This window comes from Bos indicus x Bos taurus, chromosome 8 (assembly GCF_003369695.1).
Source record: "Bos indicus x Bos taurus breed Angus x Brahman F1 hybrid chromosome 8, Bos_hybrid_MaternalHap_v2.0, whole genome shotgun sequence".
NCBI classification, from domain to species: Eukaryota; Metazoa; Chordata; class Mammalia; order Artiodactyla; family Bovidae; genus Bos; species Bos indicus x Bos taurus.
Window position 1 is genome coordinate 98,457,051 of NC_040083.1, and position 23,790 is coordinate 98,480,840.

A 23,790-nucleotide genomic window follows, 5' to 3' on the forward strand; every position below is an offset into this window, starting at 1 on the left:
CTTTAATGACATGTCTGTTTAGATCTTTTGGCCATTTTTTAATTGGATTGTTTATTGCCTTATTGTTGAGTTTTAAAGAGTTTTTGGATAAAAATCCTTTATCAGACTGTTTTGCAAATATTTTCTCCCATTCTGTGACTTGTTTTCTCATTTTCTTCACTGTGTCTTTCACAGAGCACAAGTTTTTCCTGTTAATAGAGTCCAACTTAGTTCAATTTTTTCATTTCTGGACCTTGCTTTTGGTGTTGCATCTGAGGTGTCATCACCAAACCCAAGGTGATCTAGATTTTCCGGAAGATTTATAGGTTTGTGTTCTACATTTAGGTCTATGATTCCATTCTGAGTCAATTTTTGTGAAAGGTATAGAGTCTGTGTCTAGTTTCTTTTCTTGTATTTTTGCAGAAGGATTTCTAATGGTTCTAGCTCCTTTTATTAATGTTTTCTCTACTGAATTGCTTTTACTCCATTGTCAGCAATCAATTGATTATATCTGTGTGTCTATTTGGGAACTCTCTATAGTGTTCTCTGATCTATTTTTTCACCAGTCCAACACTGTCTTGACTATTGTAGCTTTATAGTAAGTCTTCAAGTCAAATAATGTCAGTCTTCAACTTTTTTCTTCTTCCTCAGTGTGGTTCTGGTTGTCTTGGGTCTTTTTCCTTTCCATAAAAACTTTATAATCAGTTTGTCAATATCCACAAATTACTTGCCTCCAAGTGGGGTGGAAGATCATTTCTCCAGTGGCCCCCATCACAGGAGCATAAAGAGGAGAAAGGTAAGTGCCAGCTAGCCCCACCTCTCATCACCCTGTTCTGCCTCGGTGCTGCTGCATGAGGCCAGAGGTACAGGAGCACTAGGCCCACTGACACTACCCTCCTGGGGAGATTAGAACGTGGCACCCACCGCTGTGGTGCGGGGGGATGAAGCAGGAGATCGAGTCCTCACTCAGTCCCACTGAGACCCGTTCCAACTGTGCTTTTTTTAGATTTTTGTGTTTGTCTATTTGACATGCATTCATCACTGGGCCACTTATATTAACTACATTTTCTTTTTCTATTTGTGATGCTCTGACATTTGGAGGTCTTACAAAAAATAAGAATATACAGTTAATATAATTAATTCCTAAAGATAATAACAAGTTGCCTACAAGCACATCTTCTTTCACTTTTTGGAGTTTTCCTATGTTGGAGAAGGAAATGGCAACCCACTCCACTATTCTCGCCTGCGGAATTCTTTGCACAGGGGAGCCTGGTGGGTTACAGTCCATAGGGTTGCAAAGAGTCAGACACGACTGAGTGACTAACACACTTAGGTTTGTTTGGTGGGTTTTACAGTCAAAGTTCAACAAAGCTGGACACTAATTTAAGTGATAAGAATAGATTTTAATCGCTAAGTGCTACTATAGGAGAGAAAAGAGTTCCATCTTGATTTATAAAGAGGTGACTGTGAATTTTAAAGGGAAAACGAATGCATAGAGAGGAAGTCAAGCATGGGCTTGAGGAGAGTCAAAGAAGTGAAAAATAACAAAAGTAGGAAGCAGAGGTTAGTCCCTGGGAAACCCACCTGGGCCTGCCAATTGGCATTTACTGAAGTTAAATGCCAATTTAACTTCCCTCCCACAGACTCCTGGGACTCCCACAGAGCCTGGGAGATAAGCAGTCTATCTTCCTTCAGGTGTTGGCTGGAACAAACAGTAAATTCTTTGGGTATCCTGAGTTTTCTCAGACAGACACTCTAAAGGGTAATGGGGGTCATCCTAGGGATGCAGCTTTAAGTTATTTTAATGTTTTTCCCACCTTTCTCAGCTTCCCAGGTGGCTCAGTGGTAAAGAATCCACCCTCAATGCAGGAGCTGTGGGTTTGATCCCTGGGTCAGGAAGATCCACTGGAGAAGGAAATGGCAACCTACTCCAGTATTATTGCGTGGGAAATCTCCACGGACAGAGGACCCTGGCAGGCCACAGTCTATGGGATCACAAAAGAGTCAGACATGACTGAGCAACTAAACAATGACAATCAGTCTTTATAGGCCAAAGCTAAGGCTTAGTTAAGAGAGGGCTCAGGGGACCCTGGCTAGAGTTTGGTCAAGGAGAGTCTCTGTCAGTGTGCAGGGGGTTTTAGTTGTAAGAGGGAGGACCTCAGAGAACAAGGTGACTCCATCTTGGTACCAGAAGTCCTTGACATGAGGAATTTTGAAAGCTCCTTGTGTGATTCTAATAAACAACAAAGTTTGAGAACCACAAGTCCAAGACAAGAGCTTTGCCCTGTGTTTTAATGCTCCCCATCACAAAGACAAATTATTTTATGGAGACTGCATGCTCTGTGTACACGTGTGTACAAGCATGTACATCTGTACAGGTGTACACATGAATGCAGCCACACACCAGGCTGACAGGCAGATAAGAGGCCTAGATCTCTCAGGCAACAAGAAAATGAAGAAAGTGCTGAGAACTACGGAAATGTACCAAGCTGCCTTTGTTTAGTTCAGTCGCTCAGTCATGTCCAACTCTTTGTGACCCCATGGACTGCAGCATGCCAGGCTTCCCTGTCCATCACCAATTCCTGGAGCTTGATCAAACTCACATCCATCGAGTTGGTTATGCCATCCAACCATCTTATCCTCTGTTGTCCCCTTCTCTTCCCTCCTTCAATCTTTCCCAGCATCAGGGTCTTTTCAAATGAGTCAGTTCTTCCCATCAGGTGGCCAAACTATTGGAGTTTCAGCTTCAGCATCAGTTCTTCCAATGAATATTCAGGACTGATCTCCTTTAGAATGGACTGGTTTGATCTCCTTGCTATGAAGGGACTCTCAAGAGTCTTCTCCAACACCACAGTTCAAAAGCATCAATTCTTTGGCGTTCAACTTTCTTTATGGTCCAACTCACATCCATACATGACTACTAGAAAAATCATAGCTTTGACTAGATGGATCTTTGTCAGCAAAGTAATGTCCTTGCTTTTCAACATGCTGTCTAGGTTGGTCATAGCTTTTCTTCCAAGGAGCAAGCGTCTTTTAATTTCATGGCTGCAGTCACCATCTGCATGGATTCTGGAGCCCCCAGAAATAAAGTCTGTCACTGTTTACATTGTTTCCCCATCTATTTGCCATCAAGTGATGGGATTGGATGCCATGATCTTAGTTTTTTCAATATTGAGTTTTAACCCAACTTTTTCACTCTCCTCTTTCACTTTCATCAAGAGGCTCTTCAGTTCCTCTTCGCTTTTTGCCATAAGGGTGGTGTCATCTGCATATCTGAGGTTATTGATATTTCTCCCAGCAATCTTGATTCCAGCTTGTGCTTCATCCAGCCTGGCATTTCTCATGATGTACTCTGCATATAAGTTAAATAAGCAGAGTGACAAAGCCTTGATGTACTCCTTTCCCAATTTGGAACCAGTCTGTTGTTCCCATGTCTGGTTCTAACTGTTGCTTTTTGACCTGCATACAGATTTCTCCGGAGGCAGGTCAGGTGGTCTGGTATTCCCATCTCTTTCAGAATTTTCTACAGTTTATTGTGATCCACACAGTCAAAGGCTTTGGCATAGTCAATAAAGCAGAAGTAGATGTTTTTCTGGAACTCTCTTGCTTTTTCAATGATCCAGTGGATGTTGGCAATTTGATCTCTGGTTCCTCTACCTTTTCTAAATCCAGTTTGAACATCTGGGAGTTTTCTTGGTTCACATACTGTTGAAGCCTGGCTTGTAGACTTTTGAGCACTATTTTGCAAGCGTGTGAGATGAGTTCAATTGTGTGGTAGTTTGAACATTCTTTGGCATTGCCTTTCTTTGTGATTGCTGGGAAAAAAAGGGGTCCCAGCAGAATTCAACCATATATCCATTTATTTGGCCATAAAAATGAGAAGGGGTGCTTCTCATGGTTCTGGTTGAGAGCTCACATTCAAAGTCTTACTGATCCAGTTTCTTCAGGCACTCTGCCTATCAGATCTAGTCCCTTGAATCTATTTGCCGCTTCCTCTGTATAGTTATAAGGGATTTGATTTAGGTCACACTTAAATGGTCTAGTAGTTTTCCCTACTTTCTTCAATTTAAGTCTGAATTTTGCAATAAGGAGTTCATGATCTGAGCCACAGTCAGCTCCCGGTCTTGTTTTTGCTGACTATATAGAGTTTCTCCATCTTCGGCTGCAAAGAATATAATCAATCTGATTTATAATCAGATAAGAATATAATCAATGGAAACAGTGACAAAATCACTGGGCTCCAAAATCACTGCAGATGGTGACTGCAGCCATGAAATTAAAAGATGCTTGCTCCTTGGAAGAAAAGCTATGGCAAACCTAGACAGCGTATTAAAAAGCAAAGACATTACTTTGCTGTCAAAGGACTGCAAGGAGATCAAACCAGTCAATCCTAAAGGAAATCAGTTCTGAATATTCATTGGAAAGACTGATGCTGAAGCTGAAACTCCAATAGTTTGGTCACCTGATGCAAAGAACTGACTCACCAGAAAAGGCCCTGATGATGGGAAAGATTGAAGGCGGGAGGAGAAGGGGACGACAGAGGATGAGGTGGTTGGATGGCATCACTGACTCGATGGACATAAGTCTGAGCAAGCTCCAGGAGTTGGTGATGGACAGGGAAGCCTGGCATGCTATAGTCCATGAGATCACAAAGAGTTGGACATGACTAAGCGACTAAACTGAACTGATCCAGTTTCTATCCTTCAGTTTTCTCTGCTAGACAATTACAGCCTAAAACCAAGAAAGTGGCTCTTTCTCTCTGCAGTTGCTCAAGGGTCATCCTTAAAGCACTGTATTTCAGCCTGACTTTCCCATAACTCACTGGCGTGCTGCGATTCATGGGGTCGCAAAGAGTCGGACTCGACTGAGTGACTGATCTGATCTGATAGTTTTATTGCTTCATTTGAATCCTAATTATTATTCATATGTTTATGCAAATACAGAAGCCAGGAGGGGTATGACTCCTTTTAGAAGCCATGCTGTGGTCTCTGAAATGTTAAAGACCCCGAAAATTGGCACAGTGAAGGGCTCCATCTCAGGAAAAGGACATTTTTCTAGACCAAGTGCTGCCTGAAAGCTTTGGCATTTCTGGCCGTGAAAATGAAAGAGGAGGTGGGCCCTGAGGCTTCCCTGGAGCAGAGGTTCCCACATCAGAATCCCTGGGGGCCTGGGAGATCACACTGGTACTTCCACTGCGCCCCACACATTCTGATTTAACTGGGACTAAAGTCGGGCACTGGTGTTTTTTTAAAAGCCCCCCCAGGTGATTCTGACAAGCAACCAGGGTTGAAAGGCTGAGAACCCTAGAGATTCTGCAGAATTCTGGGGCAACACAGCAAAATGTCCAGGCCTGGTAATTACAATTAAGGAGCCTCGCAGCAATGCATATGACTTATCTCCCCCAGAGCACCTACAAGAGCTAAGACAGAGATGGGAGAGACACAGTCTGTCCTTTCCACCAAACTGGGCAGAGGATAAAAGCCAAGGCCGGTATGCAAGGCCACAGTGGTGGGAAGGGGCCAGCAGGGGAGAATGCCTTCCAGAGCAGCAAACATTCAGCTTGCGCCTTGAAGAAGAGTGGAACTTGGACAGGTGGTAAAAGCCATTCTGACCTTACAGAGCAGGTCTTCATGGTGAAGCAAAATTATTTTTAAGACATGAAAAATTTAACATAAAAATGTCCCTGCTGTTTGAGCCACAACCCTCTCCCCTTTAGTGTGTAATGTGTATCTGTACTATATATTGGGGCTTCCCTGGTGGCTCATATGGTAAAGAATCTGCCTGCAATGCAGGAGATTCAAGTTCAATCCCTGGGTTGGGAAAACCCCCCTGGAGAACGGAATGGCAACCCACTCCAGTGTTCTTGACTGGAGAATCCCATGGACAGAGGAGCCTGGCATTACATATTAGCTAGATGCCCTCAAAAGAAGAAGGCCTACTTGCAGAGAAAAAAAAAAAAAAGCAATACTTTCTACTTGGCCAATTTCAAGCTACCAACACAGTTGAACTGGCTAACAAAATTTCTGAATAATCAACAAAGGGCTCTCACAAGCCATTAAGATCTAGCTCCAGCTGCATCACCAAATCCCTATACTCCCCCTCCCAACTGGTTAAGAACCACTGCATTACAAGACGACGTGGATTTAATTAAAAACAAAAACAAAAAAATCCACTTATCAAATAGAACATCGTTAATGGTCTGTACTGTACTAGTTAATTGCTTAAACCCACCTCACACAGATAACTCTTGGGGAAAACTTAGTAATACACTTAAGGAAGAGAGATCAGGCTGCCCAGATAAGGCAGTGAGGATAACAGGACTCTTGCCACGAGTAAATAGTAGGATTTCACCACAGGTTGTCACTCTAATACTTGCTAACTTATGTCTCTGGAAATCTGAGGCAAGCTGTCTCTTGTTTGCTAAAGGATTGGCATTCTTAGCTTTTATATCTTGGGATGATTATGAAACTACATCATATTTGTTGTTTATGGAGAAGTTCTATACAGTCATCAAAAACAAGACTGGGAGCTGACTGTGGCTCAGATCATGAACTCCTTATTGCCAAATTCAGACTGAAATTGAAGAAAGTAGAGAAAACCACTAGACTATTCAGATATGACCTAAATCAAATCCCTTACGATTATACAGTGGAAGTGACAAATAGATTGAAGGGATTAGATCTGATAGACAGCATGCCTGAAGAACTATGGACAGAGGTTCGAGACATTGTACAAGAGGCAGTGATCAAGACCATCCCCAAGAAAAAGAAAGGCAAAATGGTTGTCTGAAGAGGCCTTACAATAGATGAGAAAAGAAAAGAAGCTAAAGGCAAAGGAGAAAAGGAAAGATATGCCCTTTTGAATGCAGAGTTCCAAATAGCAAGGAGAGATAAGAAAGCCTTCCTCATTGATCAGTGCAAAGAAATAGAGGAAACAATAGAATGGGGAAGACTAGAGATGTCTTCAAGAAAATTAGAGATACCAAGGGAACATTTCATGCAAAGATGGGCACAATAAAGGACAGAAATGGTATGGACCTAACAGAAGCAGAAGATATTAAGAAGAGGTGGCAAGAATACACAGAAGAACTGTACAAAAGAGATCTTCATGACCCAGATAATCACGATGGTGTGATCACTCACCTAGAGCCAGACATCCTGGACTGCGAAGTCAAACAGACCTTAGGAAGCCTCACTACAAACAAAGCTAGTGTAGGTGATGGAATTCCAGTTGAGCTATTTCAAATCTTAAAAGATGATGCTGTGAAAGTGCTGCACTCCATATGCCAGCAAATTTGGAAAACTCAGCAGTGGCCACAGGACTGGAAAAGATCAGTTTTAATTCTAATCCCAAAGAAAGGCAATGCCAAAGAATGTTCAAACCACCACACAATTGCATTCATCTCACACACTAGCAAAATAATGCTCAAAATTGTCCAAACTAGGCTTCAACAGTACATGAATCATGAACTTCCAGATGTTCAAACTGGATTTAGAAAAGACAGAAGAACCAGAGATCAAATTGCCAACATCTGCTGGATCATCAAAAAAGCAAGAAAGTTCCAGAAAAACATCTACTTCTGCTTTATTGACTATGCCAAAGCCTTTGACTATGTGGATCACAACAAACTGTGGAAAATTCTTCAAGAGATGGGAATACCAGACCATCTGACCTGCCTCCTGAGAAATCTGTATGCAGGTCAAGAAGCAACAGTTAGAACCAGACATGGGAACAACAAACTGGTTCCAAATTGGGAAAGGAGTACATCAAGGCTTTGTCACTCTGCTTATTTAACTTATATGCAGAGTACATCATGAGAAATGCTGGGCTGGATGAAGCACAAGCTGGAATCAAGATTACTAGGAGAAATATCAATAACCTCAGATATGCAGATGACACCACCCTTATGGCAAAAAGCGAAGAGGAACTGAAGAGCCTCTTGATGAAAGTGAAAGAGGAGAGTGAAAAAGTTGGATTAAAACTCAATATTGAAAAAAACTAAGATCATGGCATCCAATCCCATCACTTGATGGCAAATAGATGGGGAAACAATGTAAACAGTGACAGACTTTATTTCTGGGGGCTCCAGAATCCATGCAGATGGTGTCGGCAGCCATGAAATTTAAAGACACTTGCTCCTTGGAAGAAAAGCTATGACCAACCTAGACAGCATGTTGAAAAGCAAGGACATTACTTTGCTGACAAAGATCCATCTAGTCAAAGCTATGATTTTTCTAGTAGTCATGAATGGATGTGAGTTGGACCATAAAGAAAGTTGAATGCCAAAGAACTGATGCTTTTGAACTGTGGTGTTGGAGAAGACTCTTGAGAATCCCTTGGACTGCAAGGAGATCAAACCAGTCAGTCCTAAAGGAAATCAGTCCTGAATATTCATTGGAAAGACTGATGCTGAAGCTCCAATATTATGGCCACCTAATGGGAAGAACTGACTCATTTGAAAAGACCCTGATGCTGGGAAAGATTGAAGGAGGGAAGAGAAGGGGACAACAGAGGATGAGATGGTTGGATGGCATCACCAACTCGATGGACATGAGTTTGAGCAAGCTCCAGGAATTGGTGATGGCCAGGGAAGCCCGGTGTGCTGTCACAAAGAGTCGGATATGACTGACTGAACTGAACTGAATTGAATTGAATTGAAAGGAATCATTCATACATTTTTTTTTTTTTCTTATGTGTTCGTGCTCTGTCGCTCAGTTGTGTTCAACTCTTTGCAAACCCTGGGTCTGCAGCCCACCCGACTCCTCTATCCATGGGATTTCCCAGGCAAGAATACTTGAATGGGTTTTCATTTCCTACTCCAGGGGGTCTTCCTGACCCAGGAATCAAACCCAAGTCTCCTGTGACTCCTGCATTAGCAGGTGGATTCTTTACCACCTGGGAAGCTGTTCTTGTAAAAGAGATGGAAAATTTATAGAAAGGAGACAAGGGCAGAGAAGCATTTTGGAATCACAAACCTTTAACACAAGACTTTGATTTACCAGGTGAGTAAAGTTGGGCAAGATTCTTAACCTCTCCAAGCTTCAGGGTCCTCACCTGTAAAATGCAGAAAGATCCTTCTAACTTGTGCTTCACAGACTTGGAGGACGTCATTTCCATTGGCACATACTGAACACCCACCCCATGCCATGCTCTGCACGAATGAGGCTGTCCAAGTGCCTGCCTTAAGAAGCTCAAGTTTAACCTCACAGATGGACAAACATCTAAACAAGGGAATACAGGCCAATGGCCAACAGACACGCTTAGGTTTCTACTCTACAGTGTGAACATGTCATCTGACATTCTCTAATACCATGACAAAAATTCTTCACATGTGATAGCTTTTGTGTTGGGAAATAAATGAAGAGTTGGTCTTCACATTTCAACTATAAGAGTTGTCTCCAGCCCTGGCTCCTCCTCCACACAGACTGCTCAGGAGGAGTGCCATTGTTGAGAAGGAAACAGAAGCAGTTAGAATGTTCTCAGAGTGGAAGACACACACAAACTCTTACCTGAGGGATGAGGATGAATTCTGGTGGAAAGTCTGATGGCCTGACGACAGAGGGCGCTCTGGACATGGTTTCACTAGGAGGTCACTTTGCTTCAGGACAGCCAGCCCTTTCTCTGAGACTCTCTGAGTTCCACACTCCTTGGTGGGTCAGGTTCAAGCTGGCTTCCTTCTGGAAGGTAACAGATTTTGCCACAGCACCACATATGCTCCAATTTCAAGTCAACCTTCCAAGCAAAAGGTCTGTGTCTCACCCTGTGGGGTGGGGACGCAGACAGATGGACAGCTGAGGTCACATGCTCACACCCAGCCAACCACTGTGGCCAGGTAGATGGGCTGGTCTGATTGGCTTAACCTAGGTCATATGCTCGCTTTGGGTGCTGGAGTCGGGAGTCAGCCCCGGGTCACATCTGATGCCCATATAGAAACTGGGAGTTGTAGGTAAGAGATGAGGGGGGAAATGGAGGGCATCAACTATTGGTTCCACCTGGGGGATGTTAGCAAGACCTGAGTGTGACTCGTTAGGGGTGCCACAACGGGCTACATGTGAGGTTCACGACCTGCTCTTCATACAGTCCTCTCCTCCTCTTCCCTGTACTAGCACTGCTATCACAGCGAGAACTCTTCAGTTTTTTTGTCTGTAAAACATCGCTTACAGGCTCACCCCTCTACCTATGCAGAGGGAGAGAGGGGAGCTGTGCTCTCAAATAGAGACCACTAATTACCATCTCCTCCACTAACCTGACTGTCACGCACACTTCCTCCCCTACTTGGCATTTCCAAGTCTCAAACCTCTTCTCATCCTTCAGGACAGGAAGTTGCCCTCCCCTGCGGGGAGCACCTGCACATTTCAGACTGCAGCCTTTCTGCCCTGCATCCATTCTCCTCCTTCCAGAATCAAGTACAGATCTTGGGCTTCCTGCAGTCCCTCTACCATCCTCATTTGTAGTGGGTTATACATCTATATTTCTCTACTATCACTTCAGTGAAGCTTAGGTGGAAGAGGAGATAAACACACGTGGTCAGTCACCTAAGCTGAAACGTGTTGACCCGTATTTTTCTATAAAAATTAAATCTGTCATGCCTGTGGTTGGCTTAAATAACTTCATATCAGAATCTCTTAAGTGATTCATGTTTTTATAGCACACAGCGATGTTTTTAGAGGAGATGAACAGGAGGTGAGAGCACTGAAGCCGTGACTGTGGAGACAGAAGAAGTTGTTGAGAATGGAGCGAGTGAGGAAGAACAGATCGTGGAGGTGGGGCGGTAGACACAGACACTGTTTTCAGCGACTGTCAAGACCAGCATGAGGAAGAACATTTACATGCAGCACTAACTTACTGCCTGTGTGATTTGGGGTATACTACATTCCCCTCTATAAGCTTCCACTTTCCTCTCTGTATCTCATCAGGCTTTTAGCAGAAATATTGAGCCAAGGTTCTTGGGTTGCAAACCACAGAAATGAATGCTGGCCAATAAAGCAAAAGTTATGTTGAAGCAGCAAGTATGTATGAAGACATCAGAGAGGTAGAGACTTTGGCAACATAAGAATATAGGTCCCACTGAAAGAATTCACATTCCAGAAAAAAATTATTTTCACCGTTTGGCCAAATAAACTGTGTCGACTGGCACCATCAGCCTCCAGTCTGAAGCTTTTCAGGCAAGAGCCCTGCATAGCACCAGGGCCCTGTCAGTCCCAGAGGAAATCCAACTCTAGGCTACAAACCCAATTCTAGGCAACAGGGAAGGCCCAGATGCCAAGGCATTAGGTGATAAAGACCATGTCTGGTTCTTTCCCAAAACTGCAGTCCCTAGCATAGGACCAGGGACAAAGGTAGCCTCACAGAATGCCCCCAAATCAGGACTCTTTGTCTAAGGTAAGAAGTGGCTCAAGGATACTTGATGGCCCATCAGATTACACAGCTCACCAATGGCTGATTTCACTGACTCTTCTCACAGGCCCCCAGTCATGGGCCCACATCTGGAGGTGAGGGAAGGAGAAGAGGCAGAAACTTTTCTCTTCTAGGCAGACAGTCATTTACCAGCTCAAGTCCTTCGCAAGTCTTGATGTCTTCTCCTTCAGCCCCAAAGCTACCAAGTGGTCACCACACCCAGCACTTCTTTCTCCATTTGCAGCTTTTCAATACTCACACCTCCACCTTCCCACCCCCAGGAACACTGAGCTCAGGCCTTGTTTCCTTATCAACGTGACTGCCCCCGTAGCTGTGTGTGATCCCGAGGAAAGGGCCACACTGGTCATTTCTGTCTTCTCCAGTCTGGGTCTCACCGACAGTAGATGCTTGGTTAAGTGCTTAAAGGTTGCTAACCGTTAAGAATTATTGTAGTTTAAATGTTTGCTTCCACCCTCCCAGTCCCCAACCCCCAAATTCCTATGTTGAAAACATAACGCCCAAAGTCATGCTTTATGGGAGGGAGACCTTTGGGAGGGTAAGGCCTTCATGGATGGGATTAGTGCCTCAACAGCAGAGGCCCCAGAGACACCCCTCATCCCACCCACCAAGTGAGAACGTAGCTGGATGTCAGGGGTCTGCAACCCGGAAGAAGTTTTTCACCAGAAGCCTGCCATGCCGGCCCCCGGCTCTTGGACTTCCAGCCTCCAGAACTGTAAGAAAATAGATTTCTGTTGTTTACAAGCCACCCCATGTGTGGTGTTTTGCTATAGCAGCCCAAACCAAAGCAGCCATGTTTGTGTGCTGTACTAAGCTGCTTCAGTCGTGTCCGACTCTGTGGCACCCCATGGACTCCACTGTCTATGGAGTTCTTTAGGCAAGAATACTGGAATAGGTTGCCGTGCCCTCTTCCAGGGGATCTTCCCAACCCAAGGATCAAACCCGCATCTCTTACATCTCCTGCGTTGGCAGGCAGGTTGTTTACCACTGGCATCATCTGGGAAGCCCTCCTGGAAATAATCATGACCTGGGTCAGGAGACCCAAGGCTCAACCACTGACATGGCCCCCTCCCTCTTGGTCCTTAGTTTCCACATCTCTACAGGAGGGAGAGAACCGAATGATTTCCAAATGACCTTCTGGTTTCTCTAACATCTTCCAGATTCAGTGGCTCTGTGACGCTGTAAAAATAGCCACAGTTTTGGCAGGAGTCTAAAAGGAGAGGGCCACTGATGGGTAGAAATGGCCCCTCCCACTCAGGAGACACCCATGGGCTGTACCTTTGGCGGGGAGGGGGCGGCCGGTGGCAGACGGTTAGCGAGGCAGTCAAGCAGTGATAAAGCTGTGGGCAGGCGACCATCAGGGGCAAAGACAGGAGACACCTAGTTTGAGTGTCCCACCCATCACATAACTTTGTAACCCAAGCCAGTCCCTTAATCTGAGCCTTTGTTCTCCCCTTGGTCTATGGGTGAGCAAGCAATTTGAGTGTCAGTTGGATTGGGCTTTGAACCCTGAAGAGCTAATGGAACAAGAGGCCACATTCTGGGCTCTATGATGATGTCACCCTCAGGAAGAGGGCAGAGGGGGAGGGGCTGGTGAGCCTCCCCCCACCCCCCATCCCCGCCCCTGCTGCTCCCAACCCAGCAGATACAGACTGAAAGCCCAACTCCCCCTCCCCACCTTCTGCTATCAGCCTAGAGCAAGAAATCCAGACCAGACAGGAGCCACCGCACTTTAAAATTTTATGTGAAATTCTGTAAATGTGTATAGAGTGGCCTGTGGCTGCCTGCCCCTAGACCTGGCCGGTGGGGACCCCGCTGCTCAGCACTTGCTGTAGATGGCCGCACTGCCCCGCTCCTCAAACTCTTCCTTGCTGACCCAGAGCTGCTGGAAGGCCTGCAGGGACGCCAGGATGGAGCCACCGGTCCACACGGAGGTCTTCCTCTCGGGAGCCGCGGCCACTGCAGGGCTGTCCCCGGGACAGAGGAGGCTCAGCTCCCTCTGGAAGCGCTCGGGGAAGCCATCCAGCATGGTGCAGCCGCCGCACAGCAGCACGTTGGCGGCCATCTCCTCCTTGAAGCCCGCCTCCTGGCAGCGGTTCAGGCAGGCGGCAGTGAGCTCGGGGAGGCCGGGCTGGTTGCTGCCTACCAGGGTGGGCTTGAAGAGCATCTCGGCGCACTGGAAGCGCTCCTGGCCGATGCTGATGAGCTTGCCATCTGGGAGCTCGTAGTCCACGCGCAGGTCCTCCAGGCACAGGCTGAGCTCCTCCTCGGGCTTGAGGGCCGAGTAGCAGCACTTCTTCTTGATGTGCTCGATGATGTGCAGGTGGTCGTCAGTGAACTTGTGGCCGGCCTCGTTGAGCAGCTGCAGTAGGTAGTTGGTGAGGTCGCCGCCCGCGTAGTCGGCTCGACTGGTCAGGCCCGGCAGCACGTCGCCCTCAGAGATGGGCACCACATGTGAGACGCCATGCCCGCTCTCCACCACCAGCCCGGAGGTCTTGCCATAGGAGTAGATGGACAGCAGCGACTGGGACGTCACGTGCATGGCAGGGATGCCGAAGGTCTCAAACAGCAGCTCCGCATACTTCTCCCGGTTGCTCGTGGGGCTGAGCGGGGGGTCCGAGACCAGCACGGCGTGCTCCTCGGGGAGGATCTTCATGGCCGTGTGGAAGATGTACTCCCAGATGCTCTGGATGCAGTCCCAGTCCACCACAATGCCATATTTGAGCGGGTTGATCAGCTTCAGAGGCGCCTCCATGTTGAGCAGCTCATGGCCCACGTAGGTCTCCTTGCGGGTGTCACCGGAGTCGGCCGCCTCCGAGTAGCGCTTGCCCACCGTGGAGGAGATGAAGTAGGTGGGCCTTGGCTCGCCCGCGTAGCCACACTTGCAGTACTGGGAGCCCAGGTCAGTGATGAGTGCCTTGATCTTGCGCACCTTCTTGGGCTTCATCTTCAGCTGAGTGGCCGAACTTGTGTCCCGGATGCCAGCATCAGGACCTGGCAGTGTGCCTGCCTCTCCCGGGTCCCCCTGAGCCGTGCCCATCGGCTTGGGGCTAGAGCTGTTCCTTGTCGCCATCTGCCTTCCTTGCTCACCTGTCTCACATCCACATCCTAGAGCTCCCTGGGGAGAAATGAGGGTCTGTCTCTAGCAGTGACTCGGCAACCCCTTAGAATTGTGATGTCACATGGGCTGGTCCATTCTGGCAGTTGTAGCGTGGGGGTGGTGGGTGGGCTTGGCCTGGGCAGGCCCTTGATCTATCCCACCTCCCCCACCCCATCGGCCTAACTCAACTTTGCTCCAGGACAGAGCAGGTGGCCAGCACAGTTTTAGAAATCCAAGCACACTTGCGTCTCAGAGGTTTCTGCTCTTTCTCACCTTATATCCTTCTTCCTAATCCCCCATTCACTAGCTGATCACCTCTTGCTTCTCAGCTTGATGAAAGGGTGATAAATATTTGAGCCCCAGTAGTGAGCCAAAGGCTTCCGGGTGACGCTAGTGGTAAAGAACCCACTACTGGATGTAGTGCCAATGCAGATGTATGAGATACAGGTTCGATCCCTGGGTTGGGAAGATCCCCTGGAGGAGGGCATGGAAACCCATTCCAGTACGCTTGCCTGGAGAATCCCATGGACAGAGGAGCCTGGCAGGCTACAGTCCATAGGGTCGCAAAGAGTTGAACATGACTGAAGTGACTTAGCACAGCACACACACAGCCCAGTGAGCCAAGCACTGTAGCAGGCACCTAGCATGACACTTCACAGAATCCTGGGAGACAGGCAGAGCTGAGGAAATCAAGGTTCAGAATGCAAATGACTTGCCCAAGAGCAAACAACCCTTGGGGTGTGTGTGCTATAACCCATGTTCCTCCAACTTTAATGTACCAGGTTTCCTTGAAGCGTGTGAGAGCTCTAATGATAGCAACCCGGCCACAAGCAGTGCCCAGTCTAGTCGGGAAGATGAATGGATGCAGAGGAGTTTGCAGGTGGACGTCTGTTGGGAGGACACAGGAGCACAGAGGGAGGGAGTCAGAAGGTTCTGCAGAGGGGGTGCCCACATAGAGTACTGAAAGGTAAGTGGGTGCCTGTCAGGTAGCTTAGAGGAGGGAAAGGCATCCCAGGCAGGGAGCGCAGCCTGAGCAAAGGTTCTGAGGGAAGTATGGTGCAGAGTTTCCAGTAGTTAGTGTTTGGAAAAATAGACGAGGATAAGGAGGTCATGGAGGCAACTAGGTATGTGTGCTCACTCATGTCCAACTCTTTGCAACCCTTTGGACTGTAGCTTGCCAGGCTCCTCTGTCCATGGGATTTTTCAGGCAAGACTATTGGAGTGAGTTGCCATTTGCTACTCCTGAGGATCTTCCCGATCCAGGGATCAAACCCACACCTCTGGAGGCTCCTGCATTACAGGTAGATTCTTTACCTGCTGAGCCATCAGGGCTTGGGGGGACTGCAAATGCTAGAGGTAAGGGCTTCGATTCAACTGACGACGCAGACGGCTAAGGACGGCGAGCATGGGCAGTGGGGGAGGAGCTTGTAAAACAGAGCACGCCAGGCTTCGAGGGTCTTAGTGAAGTGGGATGCACAGGTCAAGGGGCACAGGGTGAATAATGACCCCCCCCCCAAGATGTCCACATCTGAATCCCTGGCATCTGTGAATATGTTACCTTTGTAAGTGCTTGGCAGAGTTGCCATAGCAGCAATTGGTCCTAAGTCAGATGGTATCAAGTCTTTGTTCAAAATTCTCTAGTGCTTTCTGGCCTCATGCAGAGTTAGAGCCAAAGTCCTAGCAATGGCCTGTGAAGCCTGATGAGAGAATCTGCCTGCAATGCAAGAGACCCAGGTTCGATCCCTGAACATCCTTTGGAGGAGGAAATAGCAACCAACTCCAGTATTCTTGCCTGGAGAATTCCATGGGCAGAGGAGCCTGAAGGGCTACAATCCACAGGGTCACAAAGAGTCAAACACGACTGAGTAACTAACACACACACACACATCCCCATATATTTATTTTGGTTATTGTCTGTCTCTCCCCCAACCCCCACTGACTAGAAGATAAGTTCTATGAGGGCAGAGATTTTTGTCCTTTTTTTCCCCTCACTGCTGCCTGCCTTGCACAGAGCGAGCACTCAAGAAATACTGCTTGGATAAGCCAGGTTTATTACAAAATTTAGAAAAAAGTAAATCACTTCAAAAACTCTTATCTCAAATATACCCTAACACAAGACAAAGGTTCCCAGTAACTAGAAAGCCCTGGGACACTCAATTATGTCATAATCAGTGATGTCACCACTGGAGAAATTCTCAAGTTGCCCTCTTATTTCAGCCTTTCAGGCCTTGAGGCCGGTGGGATTGAGGAACTCTCTGAGAGCAAGATGGCTCTCGAGAGTGTGTGGGCGCCACAGGCAGCAGTCATAGGGGATGGGCTATCCGAGAGAGTAGGAGAGCAGGCCTCCCCACAGACACAGGTCCTCCAGACCGCCTCCTTGAAGGATGGCCCAGCCAAGCGGGCAGTGTGGGTGCGCCGGGACCATTCAGAGCCAGAACCTACGACGTCACCTGAGGTCAAGAAGCCCAAGCTAGAGCTGACCAAAGCTGTGGTCGTGGACCTTGGCACAGGCTACTGTAAATGTGGCTTTGCCGGGCTGCCAAAGCCCACCCACAGGATCTCAACCACAGTGGGCAAACCCTACATGGAGACCGCCAAAACCGGTGACAATCGCAAGGAGACATTCGTGGGGCACGAGCTTATCAACCCAGAGGTTCGTCTCAAGCTGATTAACCCTCTGCGACACGGCATCATTGTGGACTGGGATACAGTGCAGGATATCTGGGAGTATCTCTTCCATCAGGAAATGAAGATTGCCCCAGAGGAGCACGCAGTCTTGGTTTCAGATCCACCCCTGAGCCCACACACCAACAGGGAGAAGTATGCCGAGATGCTGTTTGAGACCTTCAAAACACCCGCGATGCACATCGCCTACCAGTCCCGCCTGTCCATGTACTCCTACGGCAGGACCTCCGGCCTGGTGGTGGAGGTCGGCCACGGCGTGTCCTACGTAGTTCCCATCTACGAGGGCTACCCTCTGCCCAGCATCACCGGACGGCTGGACTATGCGGGCTCCGACCTGACAACCTACTTGATGTGCCTGATGAACACTGCAGGGAAACACTTCACCGAGGGCCAGCTGGGCATCGTGGAGGACATCAAGAAGAAATGCTGCTTTGTGGCCCTGGACCCCATTGAAGAGAAGAAAGTCCCAGCTACTGAGCATATGATCCAGTATACCCTGCCAGATGGGCAGGCAATCTACCTGTGCCAGGAAAGGTTCCTCTGCTCGGAGATGTTCTTCAAGCCTTCTCTGATCAAGTCCATGCAGCTGGGCCTCCACACCCAGACGGTGTCCTGCCTCAACAAGTGTGACATCGCCCTCAAACGAGACCTCATGGGCAACATCCTGCTCTGCGGGGGGAGCACTATGCTCAGCGGGTTCCCTAACCGTCTGCAGAAGGAACTGAGCAGCATGTGTCCCAATGACACCCCCCAGGTAAGCGTGCTGCCGGAGAGAGACACGGCAGTGTGGACTGGGGGCTCCATCCTGGCGTCGCTTCAGGGCTTCCAACCGCTGTGGGTCCACCGCTCTGAGTATGAGGAACATGGGCCTTTCTTCCTCTACAGAAGGTGCTTCTGAACTCCAAGGCAGCGTGGTCGCTGTGCCATGCATCGGCTTTGCTGGGTGAGCACGTATCTCACACACAGGGAGCAGTCAGCCCGTTCACTTCTGTAGTATTAAACAACCCTCATGTTTCCTTCCACAGTGTGTTTCTCTTTCCTTACGCATTGAGAACGTCATGCATGAAGCATCTGCCTTAGAATATGCATTTGCCCAAACAATGGTGGGGGTGGGAGGAGGGAAGGAAGGGGGAATGATTATGGACCAGAAAGACATGCATTATGTTGATTGCTGAAGTATTTGGGGGAGAAACTGTCTCTACAATTACTCTGTCCCTTATTTTGTGTATTCCCCACTTAAGGTACTATAGTATTGTTAAACTCTGGGAGTGTGATACATTTAATAGAGTAAATGCTGTCGTGGCATTTAAGAATATCCCTTTCAATAAACAGCAACAGGAAGTATGCGGTAATGGTTCAATCTCCCACACAGGAGCAGAGCACGTTTCACACTTGATCAGTACCTCTGAGGGCTCGGAAGAGCTGATGATGTCTGACACCTGCTTTGATTGGACTTTCTTTTAGTCCCAATAGTCACTGATAATGTCTCTATCAGTTCTTACCAAGCCATCATGGTGACTAGCTGCTGAAACCCATGTGTTATGAGCAAGGTATGTGTTATCTTAAGGGAAAAACTCTTCAGGGAATAGGTGCTTAATAGATTTCCCCCTTTAAAAACTGGAGGAAGATTTATCTTGGTTTATCAGCACTAAGATCATGAGGGGGCAACCCACAGCCATTCTCCAGACACTTTAAACAGCAGCTACTCATCTCCGACATGACTGGATTCTCCATCAACCCGCAGGGTATACAAGGAGTTTGGAATGGGCTCAGGATAAAGGCTGCCGGTTTTGCAGTGGATGCTGTGGGTTTGTGGGAGGGTCTTCATTCTGGTCACTCTAACCCAACTGAGGAACCAAAGGAACATAAAGACCCTCATGGCCTGGAAGCCCTTCCAGAGCCCAGCATGGTCTGGGGTATTCCTGCAGGCAGTTTATAATTGAACCTTTGATTTTTTAGAACCATCCCCAGTATATTCTCTGCCCTGTTTCCAACACTGCCAGGCAGCATAAAATAGTGGAAAGAACATGGGCTTTGGACTCTGTGGACCGAAACTGTTTTGCTACCAACTGGCTATGCGACCTAAGTCTTGTTTAGTCACTAAGTTGTGTCCAACTCCTTTTCGACCCCATAGACTGTAGCTCACCCGACTCCTCCGTTCATGGGATTTGCCAGGGAAAAATACTGGGGTGAGTTGCTGTGTCCTTCTCCAGATCTTCCTGACCCAGGGATCAAACCTGCGACTCCTGCATTGCAGGTAGATTCTTTACCACTGAGCTACCAGGAAGCCCTGAGTCTGTTCACCTATAAAACTGAAATCAAACACCTACCTCACATAGCTGATTATGAGATATAAAACAATAAAAGTTTAGCTTTGAAAAAACTATCAGAGATAAACATTTGAAAACTAGCGTGTGGCCTCCAGGAGGTGATCCTAAGAGTTGTTGGATAGTATTATCTTGTAGATTTCTACCAGTTAAATACAGGAGCCCAAATACCTTACTAGGATCCTGAGCCACACATACACCCAAAGGCGTGCACTATCAAGCATATGTAGGAGAGCTATGGCATCTCTACCAGGCTCAGGGAGAAGCCCTACAGAGCCATCCTTGTAACCTACAGGTTTGCCTACAGACAGCCTTGAAAGACGCAAATGCCTTACCCTGGAGGCCTGGTGAGTGAACACAGATGGCTGGCACCAGCAAGCTAGAGTAGAGAAGCAAAAATAGCCACAGAAGGGCTTAGTCAGCAAGGGTAAGCCTTACCCTGGAGGATCAGGGCATCAGATGAGTCGCGTACACTGACTTGAGAGAGTCTGCCTTGTTTACCTGCTTCTGCCCAAACCACTACAGTCAACACTCGAAGAACATTCATCAATGGGAAGGTTGAAGTCTGGCTAATTCTTAACCTTTGGACCTCTTTGACAGGGTGGTTAAAGCCTATGGCCCCCTCACAATAATATTCTTTGAACACATCAAATAAAATACATAGGATTATAGAAATACACTATCTTCAGATTCCTTAAGGGTCTGTGAACCCCCCAGTCAAGAACCCCCAAAAGGTGAAGAGGGTCTTGATGAAGTGGAGGCATGGGAGATGATTCTGGAGACTGGGAACTCCTAGGCCATTCTAGGACTAAATGCCATACTGCATTTTAAAATGAAAAATACCAATATAAGGCTGAACAACTGTATAATCTCTTTTCAAAGCACTTTTATGAATTCTCTCACTTTTCCATATAAATAGCCCTTGCAGAAAAAAAGCATCTTCCTCACACAGAAAAAAAAGATGAAAAGTTTTTAGTAAGTATTTGGAAGCCATCTTAGCCCATTGGTTCCCAAATGGAACAGTTTTGACCCCTGAGAGACACTTGGTAATGTCTAGAGCCTCTTGATGAAAGTGAAAAAGGAGAGTGAAAGAGTTGGCTTAAAGCTCAACATTCAGAAAACTAAGATCATGGCATCTGGTCCCATCACTTCATGGCAAATAGATGGGGAAACAGTGGAAACAGTGTCAGACTTTATTTTTTGGGGCTCCAAAATCACTGCAGATGGGATTGCAGCCATGAAATTAAAAGACGCTAACTCCTTGGAAGGAAAGTTATGATCAACCTAGATAGTATATTCAAAAGCAGAGACATTACTTTGCCAACAAAGGTCCATCTAGTCAAAGCTATAGTTTTTCCAGTGGTCATGTATGGATGTGAGAGTTGGACTGTGAAGAAAGCTGAGCACCAAAGAATTGATGCTTTTGAACTGTGGTGTTGGAGAAGACTCTTGAGAGTCCCTTGGACTGCAAGGAGATCCAACCAGTCCATCCTAAAGGACATCAGTCCTCGGTGTTCATTGGAAAGACTGATGCTAAAGCTGCAATTCCAATACTTTGGCCACAGCATGCCAAGAGTTGACTCACTGGAAAAGACTCTGATGCTGGGAGGGATTGGGGGCAGGAGGAGAAGGGGACGACAGAGGATAAGATTGGCTGGATGGTATCACTGACTTGATGGACATGAGCTTGGGTAAACTCCGGGAGTTGGTGATGGACAGGGAGGCCTGGCGTGCTGTGATTCATGGGGTTGCAAAGAGTCAGACATGACTGAGCGACTGAACTGAACTGAGAGATATTTGTGGTTATCATAACAGGAGGAGGGGGTATGTCATACTGGCACCTGATGGGTAGTTCAGTTCAGTTCAGTTGCTCAGTCGTGTCCGACTCTTTGCCACCCCATGAACCGCAGCACACCAAGCCTCCCTGTCCATCACCAACTCCTGGAGTTTACCCAAACTCATGTCCATCGAGTCAGTGATGCCACACAACCATCTCATCCTCTGTCATCACCTTCTCCTCCTGCCCTCAATCTTTCCCAGAATCAGGGTCTTTTCCAATGAATCAGCTCTTCGCATCAGGTGGCCAAAGTATTGGAATTTCAGCTTCAACATCAGTCCTTCCAATGAACACCTAGGACTGATCTCTTTTAGGATGGACTCGTTGGATCTCCTTGCAGTCCAAGGGACTCTCAAGAGTCTTCTCCAACACTACAGTTCAAAAGCATCGATTCTTCTGCACTCAGCTTTCTTTATAGTCCAACTCTCACATCCATACATGACCACTGGAAAAACCACAGCTTTGACTAGACAGACCTTTGTTGGCAAAGTAATGTCTCAGCTTTTTAATATGCTATCTAGGTTGGTCATAACTTTCCTTCCAAGGAGTAAGCGTCTTTTAATTTCAAGGCTGCAATCACCATCTGCAGTGATTTTGGAGCCCAGAAAAATAAAGTCAGCCACTGTTTCCACATCTATATGCCATGAAGTGATGGGACCAGATTCCATGATCTTAGAGGCCAGAGCTATTGCTCAATATTCTGTAATGTACAGGGTAGCCCCCTACAACAAAGCATGATATAACCCAAAATATCAACAGTGCTCTTGTGAGTCCCTTGGACAGACAGCAAGGAGATCAAGTCAGTCAATCCTAAAGGAAATCAACTCTGAATAGTCACTGGAGGACTGATGCTGAAGTTGAAGCGCCAATACTTTGGCCATGTGATGCAAAGAGCCGACTCACTGGTAAAGACCCTGATGCTGGGAAAGATTGAGGGCAGGATGCGAAGGGGGCTGCAGAGGGTAAGAGGGCTGGATGGCATCGACTCAGTGGACACTGAGTTTGAGCAAGCTCTAGGAGATAGTGAAGGACAGGGAAACGTGGCGTGCTGCAGTCCATGGGGTCACAAAGAGTTGGACACGACTTGGTGACTGAACAACGAATCAACAATGCTAAGACTGAGAAACCCTGGTTAGCCCAGTGGACACACAGGTTGGAGAAAAGATTCAGTGAGATTAAATGACTTTGTCCAAGGACACTAAGATGAGTGGACCATAACTTTGTTCTTTCCAAATACCAGGAGGACATCTGTTGGTCTTGAAGTTCCTGGGACTTCAAAGCCAGTAAGAGTACTGGAGGAACAGCCAGCTGCAGGCATGAAGCACAGGTAAGGGCGGAGGGAGCCCAGAGAGCACAGGAATTGAGAGCAGGCCTGCAGGACTGCAAGCATCATCACCTTGACTGTGGCTTGTGTACAGGCGATCTCAGATATTATGGTGACCTAGCTTCTAAGATGGTCATCCTCCCCCAGTTACTGTGTGACAGACAAGGAAGGACAACCAAAGGCTCCCAAGGACTTGTCCAAGTGGTACTTCTAGTGAAGCACAGATTACAGGCAGCCACAGGAGGAGGATGAAAGCTAATTTTGCTTTCCAGACTCCTGTGTGTGTGTGTGAAAGTCGCTCAGTTGTGTCCAACTCTTTGAGACCCCCATGGACTATACAGTCCATGGAATTCTCCAGGCCAGAATGCTGGAGTGGGTAGCCTTTCCCTTCTCCAGGGGATCTTCCAACCCAGGTCTCCCACATTGCAGGCGGATTCTTTACCAGCTGAGCCACAAGGGAAGCCCAAGAATACTGGAGTGGGTAGCCTATCCCTTCTCCAGCAGATCTTCCAGATCCAGGAATCACACCAGGGTCTCCTGCATTGTAGGCGGATTCTTTACCAACTGAGCTATCAGGGAAGGCCTTCCAAACTTATAGTCACCTACAATTACTAAGAACTGTCAGTTTTATTTACTTTTACAAACATCCTCTTCAATCAGACAGAATGTGTGCAGCACACATGTGTACACACACACATAAATGTGTGTCTGTGTATATGTAGGTATATGTGGAAAATCAATTTATTTTAAAATATGCAGCACTGCTAAGAAATTATACCAAGCTCTACTGATAAAAACATAATAACCTCCTGCCTCAGCTTTTTAAAATCTAAATTAAAATGCACTTTGATTATAGGAGACAATCCTCTGCACAATTCCTCTTGATGTGCAGAGCATCTGACCAAAGCTGATTTAGTGGCACCAACAAAATAATGGAGGCTTTTAGCTTCTTCTTGCAGCATGAATTTGCTTTGGGAAAAGCCCAAATTTGGGGGAAGAATCCTATACTCTCCTCTAGAACTTGACAGAATCTTTCCCCCAAATTAAGCATTCATCTACCAGGAGGTTCTCCTTTGCACATACACAGCCATTTCCCCCCAGGATTTCCCCCTTGACGTTGCCC

General features: G+C 47.1%; 2 protein-coding genes across 2 annotated transcripts; one reads left to right on the top strand and one right to left on the bottom strand.

Annotated features, from left to right (window-relative positions):
• Positions 1-13,117: 13,117 nt before the first annotated feature.
• On the bottom strand, positions 13,118-14,563 carry ACTL7B (actin like 7B). Its single transcript, XM_027550826.1, has one exon. It carries the CDS (start codon positions 14,465-14,467, stop codon positions 13,214-13,216), a length of 1,254 nt encoding a protein of 417 aa, XP_027406627.1. The 5' UTR covers positions 14,468-14,563; the 3' UTR covers positions 13,118-13,213.
• Positions 14,564-16,576: 2,013 nt separating this feature from the next.
• Positions 16,577-18,201, top strand: ACTL7A (actin like 7A). Its single transcript, XM_027550827.1, has one exon. It carries the CDS (start codon positions 16,761-16,763, stop codon positions 18,075-18,077), a length of 1,317 nt encoding a protein of 438 aa, XP_027406628.1. The 5' UTR covers positions 16,577-16,760; the 3' UTR covers positions 18,078-18,201.
• The last annotated feature ends 5,589 nt before the right edge of the window (positions 18,202-23,790 follow it).

Excerpts from the sequence above, each read along its gene's own strand:
- ACTL7A (XM_027550827.1), top strand. The coding sequence starts at position 16,761 with ATGGCTCTCGAGAGTGTGTGGGCGCCACAGGCAGCAGTCATAGGGGAT.
- ACTL7B (XM_027550826.1), bottom strand. The coding sequence starts at position 14,467 with ATGGCGACAAGGAACAGCTCTAGCCCCAAGCCGATGGGCACGGCTCAG.